The sequence below is a fragment of the Malaclemys terrapin genome, chromosome 1 (assembly GCF_027887155.1).
Source record: "Malaclemys terrapin pileata isolate rMalTer1 chromosome 1, rMalTer1.hap1, whole genome shotgun sequence".
NCBI classification, from domain to species: domain Eukaryota; kingdom Metazoa; phylum Chordata; order Testudines; family Emydidae; genus Malaclemys; species Malaclemys terrapin.
The window spans coordinates 325,256,294-325,277,303 of NC_071505.1; the positions used below are offsets into that span (position 1 = coordinate 325,256,294).

Below are 21,010 nucleotides of genomic sequence, written 5' to 3' on the forward strand. Positions count from 1 at the left end.
CTTCATTACTGAAAACTTGACTTAAAATAAAGCAAAAATATATTATCCAGAAAAATTGGACTTCTCAAATTGTAATAGCAGCAAAGAGTCCTGTGGCACCTTATAGACTAACAGACGTATAGGAGCATGAGCTTTCGTGGGTGAATACCCACTTCTTCAGGTGCATGTGAAATTTGTAATGTTAATAAATTGTAATGTTTATATTAAGCTATATGAACTAAATGTTAATTTAGTTTGTATTTGTGAATGTTTTATCTTACCAGTAGGATTATACTTTCCCCAGCTAGAATAGGAAACTATGGGTTTTGTCTCCACTAACTATCTTGGGAAAAGCACAACTCTATTTTGTCTGGTATGTTGTGGGAGAAATCATAAAAAGTAAACTATAGTAAGTCTGTGTACCAGGCCTTTTTATTTATACTTTGTAGTAAAATACATTTCAGTCAAAATGTGAAGGTGAGACCCTTGTGTGATATGATGTGGTCAGAAATGAAATGTGGTTATTTCAAGTGCCTTCCATATGATATGTTCTGATCTGTTTTATTTTAGCCTTTAAAGCTGTCCGACAACAGCCCTCTCGGAATTCATCTGCTAAGAATTACTCGGAGGTGAGAAGCTATTTTGCATATGTGTAAAGTTGTAATACTACTGTGTTGTGTATAGCACTCTGAGGCCATGTCTACATTACAAGCTTATGTCGTCTCAAGTTATATCGGCATACAGCCACTGCAGTTAGTACATCACTTGTGTGCATGCTTACTTGGCTCCTTGTGTCGGCGGTGCACGTACTGACCAGGAGTGCTTGTATCGATGCAGAATGCAGTGCACTATGGGTAGGTATCCCACTGTACAACTTAGCAGTGCACTGTCTTTTAGGAAGTTTTGGCAAGGCATGATGGAGGTGAGACAAGTCACGCATGGGTAACTGGAAGCATGGAGTCAACTTCCTAGTTTGGAACGGTCTCTATCCCAAAATGTCATCTGTATCCCACAAACCCGTGCAGCCTTCCTCGTTGTCTGCCATCTCCAACAGAAGCATGGAGCCTGCGAGATCTGTGCTGTTGTCATGAGCGTTGCAAGCAGGATGCACGATCGTGCAGTATCTGCAGAGCCACAAGAAGAGCTGCAAGGAATGAGATGATTTCTTGGAGGACAGATTGCTGTGGGACATAGTGAGAACCAGTTCCATGTTCTTGGTGGCTTTCACGGAGCAGCTACAGATGGTGGTGCGCTGCTTCCGGGCAGAAGAAACAAGCACTGACTGGTGGGATCGCATCGTAATGCAGGCTTGGAATGATGAGCAGTGGCTGCAGAACTTTCAGATGTGCAAGGCCATATTCCTGGATCTGTGTGCTGAGCTCTCCTCAGCCCTTGAGCACAGGAACACCAAAATGAGAGCTGCACTGACAGTGGAGAAGCAAGTTCTGATCACACTGTGGAAACCCAGCAATGTCAGATTGCTACCAGTCAGTCAGGAATCAATTTGGAGTCAGGAAACCCACTGCTGGGGCCATATTCCTGGAAGTGTGCAGGGCCATTAATCACCCCCTGCTGTGCAGGACTATGACTCTCGGCAATGTGCAGTACATAGTGCATGGATTTGCAGCAATCTGGCTCAGGTGTTCTGTGGGTATGGAGGGGGAAACCCTGAAAGCTGCAATGGTAGCAGCTGCAGATAAAACACACAGAGTTATCGTCCGTGTATTCACTACGGAAGGTGAAACATAAGATTCTGAACTCACTCCCCTTGCACCTCTAAAGTTTTAAGCACTACATTCTCACTTCTGCTTGGGATTGCTTGTGCACAGCACGTGCCACAGTGAGCATGGCTTGCCAAGATTGGGGAAATGCTGTGTTTCATGATTCTAGTAGTATATGCAATGTCACTGAATACTGGCACCGTTTTCCATAGGCGGTAGTGATTTGAGCTGATATCTCACTCCTGAGGGTAGCACAGGGAGAGAGAGCACAGCTGCTGCAGGCATCCTGAAGCTGCCTGGGACTATACGCTGCTAGCCTGTGTACTGCAATGGTGCCTGCAGAAATTATTGCCAAGTGGTGTGGTAAAGTGTCCTACCATGGAGGAAGAATTAAGGCAGCCATCCCTAGAAACCTTTTGAAAGAGGACTGGAGAGTGCCTCCATGAAAGTTTCATTGAGATCTCTCTGGAGGATTCACAGGACAGCCCTGTATACATAAACTGTTTTGTGTGCCCTTCTCCCCACTCTCCCCCCAGCAAACTCTAAAGGGATGGTTGTACCCTCTGTTGGTTGTACCATGACCTCTTCTAGCACAAGTAAATTAAGGATAAGTCACAAGATGTGTCCTGCTACTTTTGTGGTGCATCCCTGTAATTTAAAATTAAACTACACACTTACCCAACATTGCTTCCCCTGCATCAGGCTTCCCCATGTTCGACTGGCTGGAGTGTGGTGGAGTCAAAAACAGGTCTTGGTTGGCTGCAAAGCTGGATTCCCCTGGTTGCCTCTCCCCCCATACTCTTCCTCCTCCTCCCTGCTGTTCACAGCAGGGACTTATGACTCTGGCTTCTCAGATGTATCCACAGTGTTGGGAGGAGGGGAGATGCTTGGGTATGGCATGTAGCTTTTTGTAAAAGCAGATCTATTGTTAAGTATCAGAGGGGTAGCTGTGTTAGTCTGAATCTGTAAAAAGCAACAGAGGGTCCTGTGGCACCTTTAAGACTAACAGAAGTATTGGAGCATAAGCTTTCGTGGGTGAATGCCCACTTCATCAGACGCAAGACGTCTGATGAAGTGGGCATTCACCCACGAAAGCTTATGCTCCAATACTTCTGTTAGTCTTAAAGGTGCCACAGGACCCTCTGTTGCTTTTTACTAGTCTATTGTTGGTCTCCCTGGCCTTCTGGTACACTTGCCGGAGCTCTTTGGCTTTCATGCAGTACTGCTGCTAGTCCCTGTCGTACCCCTTCTGCATTCCCCCCAAGCAATCTGCTTGTAGATGTCAGTGTTTCTGCGGCTGGTTCGTAAATGTGCCTGCACAGCCTCTTCTCCCTCCCCAACAGAACCAATGTCTCCTGTCCACTTTAGGCTGGAGTGTCTCTGTAGCATGTAGCCAGTATGGTCAGCTGGGCAGCTGCACTCAACAATGGAGAGCTGCTAGGTGTGCTCGCCACGCCAGGCAATCAGGAAAAGGAATTTCAAAAATTCATGGGGCTTCAAAGGGGAAGCAGGGCTTCTGGCCTCCATAACCCCAGGACAGCAGAGTTCACAATGATTACCAGAATGGTCAATGTAGGGCATTGTAGGACAGCTGCTGGAGGACAGTTGGTTGACCTAAATAACCCAGTGTCTACACTCACCCTGCATTGATCTAAGTACATTGACCATGACTCTGTGCCACTCGGGGAGGTGGTATTAAGTTGGTGTAATAGAGCACTTACATTGGTAGGAGCCAAACTTAAGCGTAGACCTTTACAAAGCTACGTCGACCTGTGTAGTGTAGACCAGCCCTGATTAACTGCCCTTTTCAAAATAAAGGCAAAATATACTAATTAAGGCCAAAATGTATTTCTTTACTACACCATTTGTAGCCAATGTGTGAGATTCCCGCAAGGCCAGCAGGACAAATATTGTGGATGAACTGATTTGAGAACTTGAAAAGAAAATGGGTCAATTTGCAAGTCAATAATTTGGACAACTTGATAACAGTTGTAAGCCTAGAGAGAGTCTGAGTCCCATCTACCAGTCACCTTGCAGACTACACGATCCAAGCCAGTAAAGCACTTAAGCACAAGGTTAAAGTTAAGGATGTGAGTAGTCCCTATGAAGTTTTTTTTGTTTTATCCAGGTTAAATTGTTTGAAGTGTAGACTCCAGAAAACACTAAACAAAGAGCGAAATAACTAGTACACTGTAGCTGTCACTACATGTTTCATCCCAAAAGAGTACGTAATGTGCTACCTTCTGTAAAATATTATTGTTTTTTCCAGGACATTATAGATGATGACTCTGATGTGGAAGAAGTTTCTTTTACTGCTGCTTCCAAATTTACTCAAAGGTTGGTACAGTTATTTCAAAAAGGGCAAAGAGCCATTTGAGGATCTGTAAGCCCCTCTGGAGTGGTATACATGAGTTGGGCTGTAGCACTATATTTCTCTGATTGTCAGTAAAGAGTTACATTAGCTGAAACTCACTTTTAAAAATTCAAAATTTAATATATAATTAAAAATTTGCTCAACTGTTTTAAATAGAAAAATTAGCTTCTGTGATGTAAGAGAATTTCATAGTGGTTGAGCGAGGTTCCTCCCCACCCCTCTTTTCTTTTTGAGACATTCAGCAACTAGTATGAGAAAATGCAGTTGAAGGACTTGAAAGTGCATGTTGCCATGATGAGAACGGACCATGTGTATGTTTTACCATATTTTAAAGTATATTAATTACTAGCCAGATTTTCAGAAGTATTCAGTTCCCCCACCTCACCCCACTCTTGCTCACATATAGGCATCTGGCCAGACTTTTTTAAAAGGCCTTGGTGCACAGTAGCTCCTGTTGTTTTCATTGGGAGTTGCTGAATACTTTTGAAAATCTGGTCACTTTGTTTAGGGATGCACCTAGGAGTGTCTCTCTTCTGAAAATATAATCCCCATTGCTAATAACCAGCAGACAACTGATTGTCATGTAAAGAACATCACTTCTGAATTCCTCCACTAAAACCATTTGTTACATGTTTTCAGAACTAATGCATACACTTAGCAGCAACCTGAGAACTCTGTGACCTGGATTAACAGGATAATGGGATCTACAAACAATATTTTTATTTAGGGTTGGTCCGGCCAAACAGAAAACTTAGAATGTCTGGTTCTGGTGCCGTGCTCTGTAATGATTATTAAGTTTTTCCTGTTGTAACCCTTAAGGTTGTCAAGCACGTCTACATCCAGCAAAAGGAGCTCACAAAGCCAAATAACTAGAGGGGTTGACTTTGAATCAGATGAGGTACAGTATGGTCTTCTCTTGTCATAATTCTCACAACTTCATATTATCACTTTTTTCAAAATATTAAACTGATTAAAGGTATATCATAATTTCAAAAAAGGAGGGATACAAATGAGGGAGCTAGTTAAACAGAAATTGAAAGGAAAAGTTACAAGGGTAAAATGCCTGCACACTGGAAACTAGTTAAAGATGCATAATAGAGGCTCAAACGACATGTATGCCCCAAATAAAAAAAGATACAGAAATAATCACCACGACTAAACAGCAGAGTAAAAAACATGATTAGAAGCAAAAAGGCAGCTTTTAAACATTCATAAAAGTCATATCCTGCAGAAAGCTATCTGGGGGGGTATAGTGGATCACAAGCTAAATATGAGTAAACAATATAACACTATTGCACTACAGTTCTGGGATGTAGCCATAGGAGTGTGGTAAGCACTACACATGAAGTACTTCTTCCATTTTACTCCACACTGATAAAGCCTCAGCTGGAGTATTGTGTCCAGTTCAGGGAGCAACATTTCAAGAAAGATGTGGACAAATTGGAGAAAGTGCAGAGGAGAGCAACAAAAATGATTGAAGTCTAGAAAACATGACCTATGAGGGAAGATTGAAAAAACTGGGTTTGTTTAGTCTGGAGAAGAGAAGAGTGAGAGGGAACACAATAACTATTTTCAAATACATAAAATGTTATTACAAGGAAGAGGGTGAAAAATTGTTCTCCTTATCCTCCTTCTGATAGGGCAAGAAGCAATGGGCTTAAACTGCAGTAAGAGAGGTTTGAGTTGGACATTAGAAAAACCTTCCTAACTGTCAAGGTAGTTAAGCGCTGGAACAAATAGGGAGGTTATGGAATCTCCATTACTAGAGGTTTTTAAGAACAGGTTAGACAAACGCCTGTCAGGAATTGTCTAGTTATTACTGACAATGCAGGGGACTGGACTAGATAACCTATTGAGGTCCCTTCCAGTCCTACACTTATGATTCTATGAAATATGAAATTGCACACCTACTAACTGGGGTATGTAATCTATCACTTAAATCAGCCTCTGTGTCAGAAGGCTGGAGAATAGCTAATGTAATGGTGATTTAAAAAAAAAAAAGGCTTATTGGTCTATAATTGCTAAGATTGCCTCTGCAGTCTTACTTCAGTACCAGGCAAACTGGTTGAGACTATGGTAAAGAACTTTGCCAAACAGTTGTGCAGTGCTGTATGATAAGGGGGACAGAATTGTTCCCTGACCCCTGCAGATATATTGTGTCTATGTTCTCTTTTACAGATATCAGGAATATATGTAGTGCGAGAGAGAGAGAGAGGTCTTTCCTGTTTTACTAGGGCATATTTAGAAATGATTGATTCTAATCTCAGAATATCTATTCCAATCAGATTAAAAACTAGCCTGATTACTGCTCTCTTTATGATGTTATTGTATTTACAGTTTATATCAATAAATAGTATCCCCTTTCATGTTGAAAATAATAGAACAAAAAGAAAGAAACTAACAGAAACAGGCAAAGTGGAAAATATGGAGTAAGATGGCAGGCCTTCTGCCTTAGCCAACTCTCATGTTAATTCTGCCTTTGTAATTCAAAATGCTTTGAAAGCTTTTAAAATGAACTTTTACATTGCAGGATGAATTTGACCCCTTCAAGAGCACTGCTACTTCCAGAAGAAAGCACAGATGATTCTGGATTCATTATATAAAATCACACTGCACAAATGCCCAGGTCTTGTGATGGAATCAGAAAACAATATGCAAGGTTTTAGATAGTGTTTTACTCTAAACTATTTTTTGCCTTAATGTTTCAATTATTTTGTGAAAGATTAATGCTCAGTGGTACTGTGTATGCAATATAACTTGACGCATATGTTGGGTTACTAGATGTAAATACCAGGGCCTAATAGTAAAAACTTTGAGAAATATTCCGTAGGATAATTTGAAAATTTTCCCTTCTGTAAAACTTCTAAAAGGTTGTTTTCATCTCTGGGGACGTATATAAAAGAATTCTTCCTTCTATAAAATTTCTCACTGGGTTTTAAATTTTATAGAGGAATAAATTAAAGCAATATGCATGGATGGATACAGTTAACGTATTTTTCAGGCCTAACGAACATTGCATTTATCTGCAGTTTGGTATGGTTAGCAGAAAAATTCAAGGACCCAAAGATGCAACTTTCAATATTAAAACTATTAATGCCCGGAAAGGGTCTGCTGTTACTGTCTTTTATAAAATGTCAGAAATGTACAGAAGTGACATTCTGCCTGCAATTCTAGAAAATGGCTTTAGGTTAAGTTGGTTTGCATATTTCTATCACTCAAGTGAGACTTCTAGGATAGAACCCTGCAGCTGTGCAAGTAAAACTCTCAGAAGTTGGCATTAGTCTTACCTGTATAAAAAATATGGAATTGGGCCAGTAATGGATGAGACCCTGCCTCTGTTTATTTGTGCAAATGATACGTTTCATGTTGTTTTTTCTATTTTCAGTATTCCCACTGAAACAGCACTAATTCAGTAATGCATTCAATAATGCTTGAACGATTTGTTTCCAAAGTGAGAACAGAAAAACAATCAAAATAGGAATTACAGCAGTTGCTATTTTAAAAAGTCAAGATTTCCCCACGTTTGGTGCCAACTGAGAAACCACAGCTCTACCCTTCAGTAGTTTCATCCTGAGAGCTAGGACAGTTTGGAGCTTAACTGCAAGACCTCTCGGTGGGCTGTGTGGCCCGTTTGGTCTCCCTGACTGACTGCCTCTGGGATGTTGAAGAAGCACTACGCTACATACAACAGTTGGGTGGGAAAGTGCAGAAGCATGAACTATTCCTGGAGCAAGATGGAGTTTGGCAGCTGTGTGGCCATGGTTCTGACCTATCATGGCCACCCCTGGGTCTGCATTCACTTTTGCCGTTGTGAACCCAAATGAGCCATAGAGGCTCTGAGAACTCTGTGGAAGTTGTCAGATCCAGGACTTGTCCCTCAAGGTATTAAATAATTGGTTGTAGTTTTGAAAGCAATCTGTTCCCTTATGGTATCAGAACACGCTTACTCTGGCAGTGTTTGCAGTGGCCTGACTCTTCTCCTGCCTCTTCACCAATGGCTATTTTTGCTATGCATAGACTTGCTGCTATAAGCTTCTCTTTAAAGGGGGACTGTTTGTTTTGTGTTAGAAGCCAAAAATATGCCAGACTGCCATCAATCTCACTAATAAGAAAAGTTACCTTATGTAGTTCCTGTCATAAAAACCCCATATAATGTTATGTGAACAATGGTTGTAAGTTGTATGGCACTATTTTGCATTGAATCTGAAGGATTTAAATGTAAAATCATAGCTTTTTTTATATGTTGCTAGCTAAATAAAATTTTGTACTGAAAATAAATTAACAGCCTCCTAAATTATTTAAAAAAAAATCTTCATCGTAGTGCTTATTTGAGGGGAGCTTTTTTAATGTCCCAGTCACACAGGTTATCAAGGAGCCAATCCTGCATTTTCTTTAGATATTTTGTCCATTTTCTGTGTGAAATCAAATGTTTCCTATGTCTTTTCTTACTATCCTTTTTACATGGTCTCCCATTTAGCTCTCAGATTTATAGTCCAGTTGTGTGCACTACTTCTAGATTAATTACCACAGTTCTCAAATATCACTATAAAACTCAAAGGTATTATATTTTTTAAACTACACAGGTAAAATAACCTCCTTTATATATAACATAACTAGTTTTATATTTAAATGTTACTTCTAGAACTATTAATGTTGAGAATGGTACAGTATTCTCTGGCCTGGTAATAATAGAATCATAGAACTGGATGGGACCTCAAGAGGTCATCTAGTCCAGTCCCCTGCACTCAAGGCAGGGCTAAGTATTATCTAGACCATCCCTGACAGGTGTTTGTCCAACCTGCTCTTAAAAATCCCCAATGATGGAGATTCCACAACCTCCCGAGGCAATTTCTTCAGGTGCTTAACCACTCTGATAGGAAGTTTTTCCTAATGTCCAATCTAAACCGCCCTTGCTGCACTTTAAGCCCGTTGCTTCTTGTTCTATCCTCAGAGGTTAAGAACAATAATTTTTCTCCCTCCTCCTTGTAACAACCTTTTATGTACTTGAAAACTATTATCATGTCCCCTCTCAATCTTCTCCAGACTAAACAAACCCAATTTTTTCAATCTTCTCTCATAGGTCATGTTTTCTAGACCTTTAATCATTTTTGTTGCTCTTCTCGGGACTTTCTCCAATTTGTCCACATCTTTCCTGAAATGTGGCGCCCACGACTGGACACAGTACTCCAGTTGAGGCCTAATCAGCGTGGAGTAGAGCAGAAGAATTACTTCTTGTGTCTTGCTTACAATACTCCTGCAAATGCATCCTAGAATGATGTTTGCATTTTTTTCAACAGCGTTACACTGTTGACTCCTTCCTAGGCAGGCATTACACATTTTGTAGGTGTGCAACTGATTGTGCCTTCCTGAGTGGAGTACTTTGTATTTGTCCTTATTGAATTTCATACTATTTACTTCAGACCCTTTCTCCAGTTTGTCCAGATCATTTTTAATTTTGATCCTGTTCTCCAGTGCACTTGCAACCCCTCCCAGCCTGGTATCATCCATAAATTTTGTAAGTGTACTCTCTGTCATTATCTAAATTATTGATGAAGATCTTGAACAGAACCGAAACCCAGAACTGATCCTTGTAGGACCCCCACTTGTTATGTCCTTCCTGTTTGACTGTGAACTTCTGACAACTACTCTCTGGGAACGGTTTTCCAACCAGTTATGCACCCACCTTATAGTAGCTCCTCTGTTGTATTTCCCAAGTTTGATACTGTCTCACATGACCTTCTCATAAACAGAAACCTTACTAAAGGCAAGATATACCACATCTGCAGTTTTCCCCGCATCTACAAGGCTTGTTACCCTGTCAAAGAAAGCTATTAGGTTGTTTTATCACAATTTGTTTTTGACAAATCCAAGCTGACTTTATCACCTTATTATCTTCTAGGTGTTTGCAAATTGATTGCTTAATTATTTGCTCCATTATCATTCTGGGTACTGAAGTTAAGCCGATTGGTCTTTAATTCCATGGGTTCTCCTTATTTCTTTTTTTATAGATTGGCACTATATTTTCCCTTTTCCAGTCCTCTGGAATCTCTCCTGTTTTCCATGACTTCTCAAAGATAATCCCTAATGGCTCAGATATCTCCTCAGTCAGCTCTTTGAGTATTTTAGGATGTATTTGTGACGGGTTGGGTCACAGAAACTCCCTCAGACTGTCACTAGATGTGCTGGGATACCACTGAGAACAAAGCCCCTGTCAGAAAAGGCTTTCCTCCACTCCTGCTGACACACCAGTCATCTCCAGTACAGACCAAGAGGTTGGGCCATGCCCCCCTGCAGTTCCCAGAAAATAAGGTTCACTTAGCCCAAAGGCTCCTCAGTTAACAGGGACTTTCCCAGGACCCAGTATTCAGTCTTTCTGGGAGCTTAAACCCCAAATAAATCCAGTTTACTCCGTATAAAGCTTATACAGGGTAAACTCATAAATTGTCTGCCCTCTATAACACTGATAGAGAGATATGCACAGCTATTTGCTCCTCCAGGTATCAATCACTTACTCTGGGTTAAACAAAAGTGATTTTATTAAGTATAAAAAGTAGGATTTAAGTGGTTCCAAGTAATAACAGACAGAACAAAGTAAGTTACCAAGCAAAATAAAACACACTCAAGTCTAAGCCTAATACAGTAAGAAACTGATTACAGATGAAATCTCACCATCAGAGATGTTCCAATAAGCCTCTTTCATAGACTGGACTCCTTCCTAGTCTGGGCCCAATCCTTTTCCCGGTACAGTCCTTGTTAGTTCCAGCTCAGGTGGTAACTAGGGGATTTCTTAATGACTGGCCCCCTTTGTTCTTTTCCACCCCCTTTTATAGCTTTGGCACAAGGCAGGAATCCTTTGTCTCTCTCTGTGGGTTCCCACCCCTCTGTCTAAATGGAAAAGCATCAGGTTAAAGTTGGATTCCAGTTCAGGTGACATGATCACATGTCCTGTGAGCCCCCCAACATTCCTCCAGGACTGGCCCGCAAGTATGCATTGGAGATTTGCAGGTAAACAGAGCCATCTACAGTCCATTGTCCTAGATAATGGGAGCCATCAAGAGTCTAAACCACCATTAATGGCTCACACTTTGTATAATTACAATAGGACCTCAGAGTTATGCTACATATTCCTAGCATCAGATACAAGAATGATACATTCATACAAATAGGATGAACACACTCAGTAGATTATAAGTTTTGTAATGATACCTTACAAGAGACCTTTTGCATAAAGCATATTCCAGTTACATCATATTCACACTTACAAACATTTTTATAAAGCATTGCTGAGTGCAACATCACAGTATTTCATCAGGCTCTGGTGACTTGAAGACATCTAACTTGTCTAAGTAATTTTTAATTTGTTCTTTTCCCCATTTTAGCCTCTGATCTTATCTCATTTTCACTGGCATTTACTATGTTAGACATCTGAACAAAACAAAACAAAAAGGCATTTAACATTTCTGCCATTTCCACATTTTCTGTTTTTGCTCTCCCACTCCCACCGAGTTATGGGCCTACCCTGTCGTTGGTCTTCCTCTTGTTTCTAATGTATTCATAGAATGTTTTCTTGTTACCCTTTGTCTCTAGCTAGTTTAATCTCATTCTGTGCCTTGGCCTTTCTAATTTTGTCCCTACATACATGTTATTTGTTTATATTCATCCTTTGTAATTTGTCCTTCTTTCCACTTTTTGTAGGACTCTTTTTGATTTTTAGATCATTGACGATCTCCTGGTTAAGCCAAGGTGATCTCGTGCCATACTTCCTATCTTTCCTATGCAGTGGGATAGTTTGCTCTTGTGCCCTTAATAATGTCTGAAAAACTGCCAACTCTCTTGAACTGTTTTCCCCCTTAGACTTGCTTCCCCTGGGATCTTACCTACCAACTCCCTGAGTTTGCTAAAGACTGCCTTCTTGAAATCCACTGTCTTTATTTTGCTGTTCTCCCTCCTACCATTCCTTAGAATCAGGAACTCATCATTTCATGATCACTTTCACCCAAGCTGCCTTCCACTTTCAAATTCTCAACCAGTTCCTCCTCCTTTGTCAAAATCAAATCTAGAACAGCCTCTCCCCAGTAGCTGTCTCCACCTTCTGAAATAAAAAATGGTCTCCAATACATTCCAAGAACTTATTGGATAATCTGTGCCCTGCTGTGTTTATTTTCCTAACAGATGTCTGGGTAGCTGAAGTCCCCCATCATCACCAGGTCCTGTGCTTTGGATGATTTTGTTAGCTGTTTAAAAAAAGCCTCATCCACCTCTTCTTCCTGGTTAGGTGGTCTGTAGTAGACCCCTACCATGACATCACCCTTGTTTTTTACCCCTTTTATCATTACCCAGAGACTTTCAACAAGTCTGTCTCCTATTTCCATCTCAATCTAAGTCCAAGTGTATGCATTTTTAATATATAAGGCAACACACACCCACTGGCTCTATGATATGAAGGTGCTCATCAATTCTCCCAGCAGCTAGACATGCATGACATACTGTGTATGTATAAAATACGAAATATACAATGTAAGATCTAGCTTTTAAAAACATTTTCTTTTTATTCTATTGGCCAGGAGGGGAAAGTAGCTGCCGATAGGAAGATTAGCTTTGATTTGCCTGCGAGAAAAACATCTCTAGAAAAACACTAACATAATAAAAAGTGACCTTTAATACATAGACTGTTGGGTATTTTTAATGAGAGGCTGAACAATAGCCAGTTATAAGCCACATAACCTTTTAGCTTACAGGGGGGGGGGGGAAACATTTGAATAGAGTGAACTAGTCTAACTCTGTTATTCATTTTCTATTCTGTACCTCATTACTACTAGCTCTAGTCAATGTAGCGGTGCTGTAAACAAGGCTGAAATGAGCCCAAAATACATTTAAAATTGTATTTTTAAATTGGAATCTCTCTTAGAATGCAGCACAGCTACCAGACATTGTGTTGATTTATAAACAGAACAGAATTTACAAGAAGAAGCTGCTGCAGGTCAGGATGCTGACAGGGGAGAAAAGGATGCTCAGGTGAAACCAGATAGATTTTCTTTTTCTTATATAGTACAGATGTAATTATCTCTGAGGAGAAGTGGGAGGCATGGAGTAAAACCCAGTAGGAGTGCAATCTTGGACAAAGTGAGCACATCAGTGTAGCAGTAATATTAAGCATCCAATGGGTGGAGATTCTTGCTAGCAGCCTGCCTGAGACGGGAGATATAAAAGTGCTGAAAGAGAAGTCTACGCTGACTGAGTGTCAGATCTGCATAGCCACGGCGCTTGTCAGGATCACCTGCTGTTGTTTTGGCTGATCATTTCTGCATTTTGTTCACAGTTATGAAGATTGTGCTACGGAAAGCAAGCAACAGCTCGTCAAGCCTCCCATTGACTGGACACACAGTATTGTTTCATAGATGAGCTAATTCTGAATCTGAAGAAAGAAGCAGCGTTTCAGAAATGGTTACTCATTATATATGGCTCTCTCTCCCATACTTAGCTAATGCCTTTGAGAGATCAGCAAAGCTTCCCATCAACAGAAGTTTTGAAGGATCTTTTGAAATACCCAACATCTCCAGTTTTTTTTCCTGGAATAACTACACACTTGCTGACTGGCAGAGCTTTGTGGGCAGGAGAAGATATGGGGCAGAGTCTCAAAATCTTACAGTGAAAGTCATGCTCATTGTGGCATACTCCTTCATCATAGTGTTCTCGCTCTTTGGGAATGTCCTGGTCTGTCACGTCATCATCAAAAACAAAAGGATGCACTCCGCTACCAGCCTGTTTATTGTGAATCTAGCTGTAGCAGACATAATGATAACGCTGCTCAATACTCCCTTTACTTTGGTAAGAACCTGAGAGAAGTCTGTTCCCTCTCGCTCTGCTTCTTTTCTGTATATTATGAGCATCTGTAATGGAAAATGTATCATTTGCCTTTTCTTCCCTTAACAGAAATAGCTTAGTGTGTGGAGTTTGCCTCTGATTGTTGTTACTTGCACTCACTGGAATGACAAATGACACTGTAGTAAATGCGAGGCTGCAATTTGGGCTTCCAGTCATGTTAAAGCATTAGAGTTAATTTAATGACTTTTTTTCTTTATCCTGTTATATGGAGTTATATTCTCAGTTTATCCTCTGCTAATGCAAGATAGTTCTATGATACACTTGCTAGTAATCTTTCCAGACTAGTTTTAAATGTCTGTAGAGGTGGAGTCATTACTTTTTGGAAGATTTAACAGGTCTTTTCCTTTTCTAATTTCTATGATCCAGTTAGAAATGTAATAATAATTAAAATTGCACCTGTGGTTTATGCCCAAGGACATTGTTGGCACTAAACTAGTAAGCATAATAGGGTTGTAGTTTCACAATTTTAGTATTTAGTTATTTTCCCTCCCCAAGGAGCTGCCAATGTAATACCATGAATCTCCCTTATTTAAAAAAAAAATGGTTAATGGTTAGCATCATGTTACATGATCTGGTGAAAAGAGATACTTGCATTGTATCCAGATCAGGAATGCAGGAGTATCCATGTATCCAGCAGGGATGGTTTGGTGAGGGGAACTGACTTGTTGGCAGTTCTTTGGGTATGGAGGAAAATATTCTGAAGGAAGTCAAACAAATGCATTAGAAGTTGCTCCACCATACTAGCTGGTGCATATTGCCTGGTCAGTAAAGTGGCACTAACATAACTGTATTTCTGGATCACCTCCCCAAAAGTCTTGACTCTATTTAATGTCCTATTGCAGGCTTCAGTAATCAGCCAATAAATCAAAGGAGACAGAGATTAGATAAAAGAAAGGAGTGATGTGTTAGCCTGTTTGTGACCTGTAGATTTTTAATAATCCTTTTGGGATGGAAGCCAGATAATGACCACAAGACCAGCTAATAGTGTGCTGACAATGGCACAATAAGTCGAAGGTCAGGCATGTGAAAAGTACCCAAATGATGCACGTAGAAAGCTAAATATATTCCCTGCTGGACTGTTCCTAGGCTCGGTTTGTGAACAGCACATGGATATTCGGGAAGGGGATGTGTCACATCAGTAGATTTGCACAATACTGCTCCCTCCATGTCTCTGCTTTGACTCTCACAGCAATCGCAGTGGACAGACACCAGGTGAGAGTTCTCTTAAGCTAAATGGCCATGAATTGAAAATGCTGGAGCATTCCCTTATTTTAAAATAAGAAATTAAAAACCATTTTCTGAACACCTCAGACTCAGACCCTAAGGAGTTTAGCACAGGGCACTCTGTGTAAGAATTGCCAAGGTGATGATGTATATTTTTTCTGATCAGCTCTCTGGTATTACTTAAGGAGGAGGAATAAGTACAATTTAGGGGCTAGAGCAAGGGTTTTCAAACCGGGGGTCGGGACCCCTCAGGGGGTCACAAGGTTATTCCGGGGGGGGGGGGGGTCGTGAGCTGTCAGCCTCCACTCCAAACCCCACATTGCCTCCAGCATTTATAATGGTGTTAAATATATAAAAAGCATTTTTAATTTATAAGGGGGGGGGAGTCGCACTCAGAGGCTTGCTGTGTGAAAGGGGTCACCAGTACAAAACCACTGGGCGAGGGGGTGCGCTGGCAGTCTGGAGTCCTGGGTTCTGTTCCCGGGTCAGCCATTGGCTTTTGCACAAACCTCTCTGCATCTCTAATATGTGGGTAGTAATACCTGCCTCAGAGAGGGGGCGTGAAGCTGACTGAACTGCTTGTACTTCTTCAGCCAAGGATCTCAAAGCACTTCACAAAATATTATGTATTATTCTAAATGCAGGTACATGCTGCATCTTCAGACCTTAACTTAATATGCTAAATTCACACAAGAAGCAGAGCTGTCAAATAAATGATTTACAGGGGACACTAATTTAAATAGTATATTTAGCTCTGGGCAGGACCTGGAATTTCTATCCCAGGGAAAATTTTGCATTTCCAAAAAAATGTGTGTTCTGAACTGGCACACAAGGCAGGATATGCAAAATGTGCTGGGAGAGGAGCGTTCTCCATACATTCCATTGCAGAATCACCCACATGGAATTTTTCAATAATGTCCAATCCAGATGCCACAGCAGCCTTCCTAGCATGCTGAAAGCCCCCGGAGCCTGGGCGAGCAGGGAGCCTGGTCGCAAGCTCCATACCAGAGGGGCTGCTGAGGAGCCAAGGAGTTGGCCAGCTTGGAAGCCCTGGGATCCTGGGGCAGGGTGCTGGGGAGCCCACCAGCCTGGGAGTGGGGAACCTGGGATCTTGGGAGCTTTCATTTCAATTTTCCCAACAGGAAAGTTCAGAAAATGCATTTTTTGTCGGAAAACCATTTGGCTGTAATGATACTGGAAACCCACCTTTCTTTGTGTCACTGATGCTGTCGAATACAAACATTGAAAGCATTTTAAAAGCCTCCATCCCTGCCTTTTTTTATATTGTTGAATTAGGCCCAACCTGCAAACTGATGTGCAAGGGCAGAACTTTGTGCCTGCCCAGGAGCCCACTGAAGTCAACCCATCTCCATGTGGGTGCAGAAGTTCACCTTCGCAGCTGCAGTAGCAGGATCAGGGCCTTACTTTATCCATTTCTCTCAGCTTGGACTGCGAAAGATAATTACTTCAGTTCAGCTTTCATTCAGAGTCAAGTTCACTTTCTGGTTCTGTAACCTGAAGTCAATAGAAGGTTGAATGCAGGCATCTCCCATGCAGCGTTTGGTCATTAAATTGCCGTGATTACTGCTGTATTTAAGAGTGGGAGATAATGTGAGGAAAATTGCATAATTATTAAAATGTCATCAGGCCACGTGTTTGTTTATTCCAAACAGGTTATAATGCATCCTCTGAAACCTCGCATATCCCCTGCAAAAGGCATTGTCTACATCTCTGTCATCTGGATTATGGCAACGTGTTTCTCCCTCCCACATGCTATTTATCAAAAACTATTCACTTTTGAATACAGGTAAGGCCGATCCCTGCTTTTGTTCTGCAGAAAAATATGGGGCCAGATCCCCAGCAGGGACACGCAAGTGTAGCCTCACTGAAGACAAGGAAGCCATGTCAATTTACACAGTTGAGGATCTGGTCCATAGTGCACATCGATACCTTTCACAATGGCTACTCTTCTTGTATTATTCATCAACAACACAGCGTGTCAGATGCATCAGGCCAGATACGTAGTATCTGCATCAATTGGCAGTTTACACCAGCTAGAGATCTGGCCCATTGATTGAGGCCAGGACTGGAAATAAGGCCCTAATTGGTTCTTATCTAACCCCAGCTCTAACTTTGTCTCCCTGGGCAAGTGACGCAACCTCTCTGTCTTAGTTCCTCTTCTGTAGAATAAAGATAGTAATACCTACCTGTCACCCTCTGTTGTGAGGGTTAATTAATGTTTGTGAAGTGTTTTGCTGATGGAATGGGTCATAAAGGTGATAGATTTTTTATTACCGTTTACATACGGAAGTTCATTGAAAGGCAGAGAGAGTTTCGCTTCACTCCTAAGAACTTAATTTTGTGCAGCTGGTAATTAGAGGTTGCAATTAATTAGTTTCGTAAGAAGATCATAATCTCAGGCATGCAGTGAGAAATTATTCTGATCACATTTCTTGTAAGCTACGCTATGCACCACTTCCTCAATTGGTGTAAATTAGCATAGCTCTGCTGAAGTCAATGGAATGAAGTGAATTTGCACCAGTTGAGGATCTGGCTCTTTGGTTGTATGACAGGAGTCTTGTCTTTCTCTCCCTTACTGTGATACCCAGGCATGTTTGTTCATTCATTGTGATCAGTCCTTTTATCTGCAGTGAAGACGTCACCCGAAGCCTGTGTCTCCCAGATTTCCCTGAACCGGCTGACCTCTTCTGGAAGTATCTAGACTTAACAACGTTCATTTTGCTCTACGTTCTGCCCCTTTTAATCATATCTGCTGCCTACCTGAGAGTGGCCAAGAAACTCTGGCTGCGCAATGCCATTGGGGATGTGACCACGGAGCAGTACTTCGCCCTTCGGAGGAAGAAGAAAAAGACCATTAAGATGCTGATGTTGGTGGTTATCCTTTTTGCTGTTTGCTGGTTTCCTTTGAACTGCTACGTCGTCCTCCTTTCCAGCCAAACTATTCGTACCAACAATGCCCTGTACTTTGCTTTTCACTGGTTTGCAATGAGCAGCACCTGTTATAACCCCTTCATTTACTGCTGGCTCAATGAACATTTCAGACTGGAACTGAAGTCTTTGCTCAACATGTGCAAAAAACCACCTAGCCCGAAAGAGCACAGGCTTCCATCCACAGTTCCATCCTACAGAGTAGCCTGGCCAGAAAACAGCAACTTCAAGAGGTCTCAGGTCTCCCATGTCCTTCCATCAACCTCCAATCTCCAGTCAGGGAAGACAGACATCACTTCAGTTGAACCTATAGTAGCTGTGAGTTGAATGATGCAATAAAATGGGAACACGTGAGTATGCGCCAGGATTGCAGGTGGATTTGGTGAAAGCTGATGAGTGTGATGAAGAGACACAGGAATCCTTGACTACTTCACTAGAGTGCACACACCAATGTGCGTGCTGTTTGTGTAGAGAACCCAATGCATTCCTATCAGCAAGGGTTATCTCTTTAATGCAGACTGGTAGTATATCTATACAGCCTCCAAAGAGAAGACAGACAGCAAAGCCCTTGAGAAGTGGGAAAAACCCTTTTAATTGTCAGACTGATTTTGAACTGATGGCTAACAAAGAACTCTGTGTATTGTTATCCGTCGGTAATGCTGTCCAGTCCGGTCCTTTTTCCTAGGAGGTTTGTATGTGTGTTGCCTGTTGTTGAGCTAGAACCAAAACACTGAAACCATTATCTAAGTACATTGAGTCTCAGTGTTAAAAATGTCTTGTAGTGAACATGGGATTGGTGAAGAGACAATTTCACTGTTATGGCGCTAAATCCAGCCCAATTTAGCAGTGACAGAAAGCTGTTATGATGGGTCACAGGTGGCTGGCTCTTTAAGGCAAGCCAAGCTCAACCTTGCCTATGACCTAGCAGCCATCCCCTGCTGATGGTGATATAGTAACTTAATGCTAATTCCTGACCCCAGCCGTGAAAGGGTTAGGAGAAGACTGTACAGCCAGGAGGGAGAGGTTGCAGAGAAGGCAAGACTCTCCTGCAGGTAGGCAGAACTCATAGGGAGCAGCACCGGCTCATCGGGGAAAGCCCTAAGCTACAGCTACAAGGAGCAGGGAGATCCCTAGGGGAAGCTGCCAAAGTCCCTGCAGAAGACTTACTAGTCTTCAGCAGAGAAGTGGGAAGCCAGAAGCCTGAGCGCCAAACGGAGGCCGGGTTAAGCAGAGGCTGTAGGAAAGCAGCCTAAGGGGGATTTAGAGATAGGAAGTGGCCCAGGGAAACAGCAGCATATCTGAAGCAGCAAAGCCAACCACTTAATACGGTCCCCTCGGTGGGCCTCAGTTTCCCTACCAACCTTGAGGACGGGGCATGCAAGCCCCACTGCAGAGGCAGATTAAGCTCTTGTGAGGGCGCCTCAGAGGGAAGGCCTTTGAGGTTGCTTCAGTGCAGCCTTAGAGGGATAGAAGAATTATTATTTGGGTGTTTAGCTTGGACCTTTCATTACCCCTGAAGGAGACTGAACTTAGGTGACTTGGCCGGAGGGCCAAACCATGGAAGACCTGGTGAGGAGAGGACCAATACAGAGGTGCTGGGGATGAGGCTCCCTTGCAGTGTTGAACTCTGACACAAGGGAGCGCTACATGTGGTTAGTACACTACCTTACACCTGGTAATGGCTCTTCATTGGCCTGTGTGATATATGGTTTGGTCTCAGTCCACTTCCAAGTGAATAAGTGTCTGCATCACAAGCGCCATCACCCAAATTGTCATCAGAGATGCCATAGGTTGGATGGACATGGAAAAATGGAACTGGCCTATTACCCCAATAGATGCTTTCTGTAAGGCAGGGTTGAGGCACACTGATGGAAGAAACTGTACTTTTTAAAATACATAAACAAACAAAGGATGACTTTGGACTTCTGGCTGACCGTTCAGCAAATTTTGCCAGGAATTTTTTTAAGGAAATCTAGTTAAATGAAAGAATATTTAGGAAGTTCTTCTGGTCAGAGAATTAAAATCAGGAAATCATTTCTTAGTGCATTGAAAGTACTGTACAAGCTCATTTAGAACAGTAGTGCTTACAAACCAATTTGTATTTGGTTTAGAATCTTATTTACTAGAGTATCTCTGCATCACATCACGTAATAGCTAAAAAATCCTGCAACTTACCTCGAGAATTTAGCATTGCTCCCTTGCTCTGTAATGCAATTGTATAGCTGTTCTCAGTTCAGAGACCGAGGGACTATATATGTTCTCTTCTAAAATGCTGTATACATTACCTCTTTGGAATCATGTACACACAAACTATCTGCTTTAAAATAGCAGGTCAGATGTATGATACCAAGCAAGGAAACTCCAGAGCCTCCAGAAGCCGTATCGTGGACGGTGATGTTTACCTATGTGTGCATGGTGTGGAAATCAGCTGGCCATTATCAGTGTATTACTATCCAAAGGTGCCCCGTTCTACATGAAATACTCAGCAGCTAATAGTAAAAGGAGAGAGAAGACTGTTTTTTAAATGAAAATAACATGAATGGAAAGAGAAACCAGTTGTAACTGATGTCCTGTACCAATTTCTAGCGCTTTTGACTTGTGCAAGTTTTTCATGGCTGTATACTTACAGAAAATAAAATGTATGCAACATTTGTCAGCTAGCCTATCACTGTATACGCACCACTGTGTTAAACAGAGGGAATGTCACACACCCTGGTCTCTTAGGGCTTTCCTTCTCAAGGCATTATCCAGCTCTCTCAGAATCAGGCTTTACTCTGTTACTCTCTTGATAAGGTCCTAAGAGTCAGCATGTCACTGATCTGTAGAGTCAGCTGCTTCTACACCCCTACCCCAAATATGTGAGCAACCCTCTCTACCA

The 21,010-nt window shown here is 41.7% G+C and overlaps 2 protein-coding genes across 6 annotated transcripts in view; both read left to right on the forward strand.

The window, feature by feature from the left end:
• The window catches only part of MRE11 (MRE11 homolog, double strand break repair nuclease), a 43,053-nt gene extending 34,701 nt beyond the window's left edge, over window positions 1–8,352 (forward strand). For 3 of the 4 annotated variants that reach the window (XM_054015630.1, XM_054015632.1, XM_054015631.1), the window contains exons 17-20: window positions 550–608; window positions 3,970–4,037; window positions 4,894–4,972; window positions 6,605–8,352. In XM_054015630.1, coding sequence (XP_053871605.1) covers window positions 550–608; window positions 3,970–4,037; window positions 4,894–4,972; window positions 6,605–6,658 — 260 coding nt within the window. In that variant the 3' untranslated portion in view covers window positions 6,659–8,352. The remainder of the gene's footprint in view (window positions 1–549; window positions 609–3,969; window positions 4,038–4,893; window positions 4,973–6,604) is intronic. The other variant, XR_008443523.1, reaches the window with a different exon arrangement.
• A 5,047-nt stretch (window positions 8,353–13,399) lies between these two features.
• Window positions 13,400–20,788, forward strand: GPR83 (G protein-coupled receptor 83). 2 transcript variants are annotated; one of them, XM_054017031.1, is made up of 4 exons: window positions 13,400–13,902; window positions 15,046–15,171; window positions 16,857–16,990; window positions 17,793–20,788. In XM_054017031.1, exons 1-4 carry the CDS (start codon window positions 13,516–13,518, stop codon window positions 18,457–18,459), a joined length of 1,314 nt encoding a protein of 437 aa, XP_053873006.1. In that variant the 5' UTR covers window positions 13,400–13,515; the 3' UTR covers window positions 18,460–20,788. The 2 variants fall into 2 exon arrangements, with proteins under 2 accessions (XP_053873006.1, XP_053873011.1); XM_054017036.1 differs by having other exon boundaries at window positions 17,835–20,788.
• The last annotated feature ends 222 nt before the right edge of the window (window positions 20,789–21,010 follow it).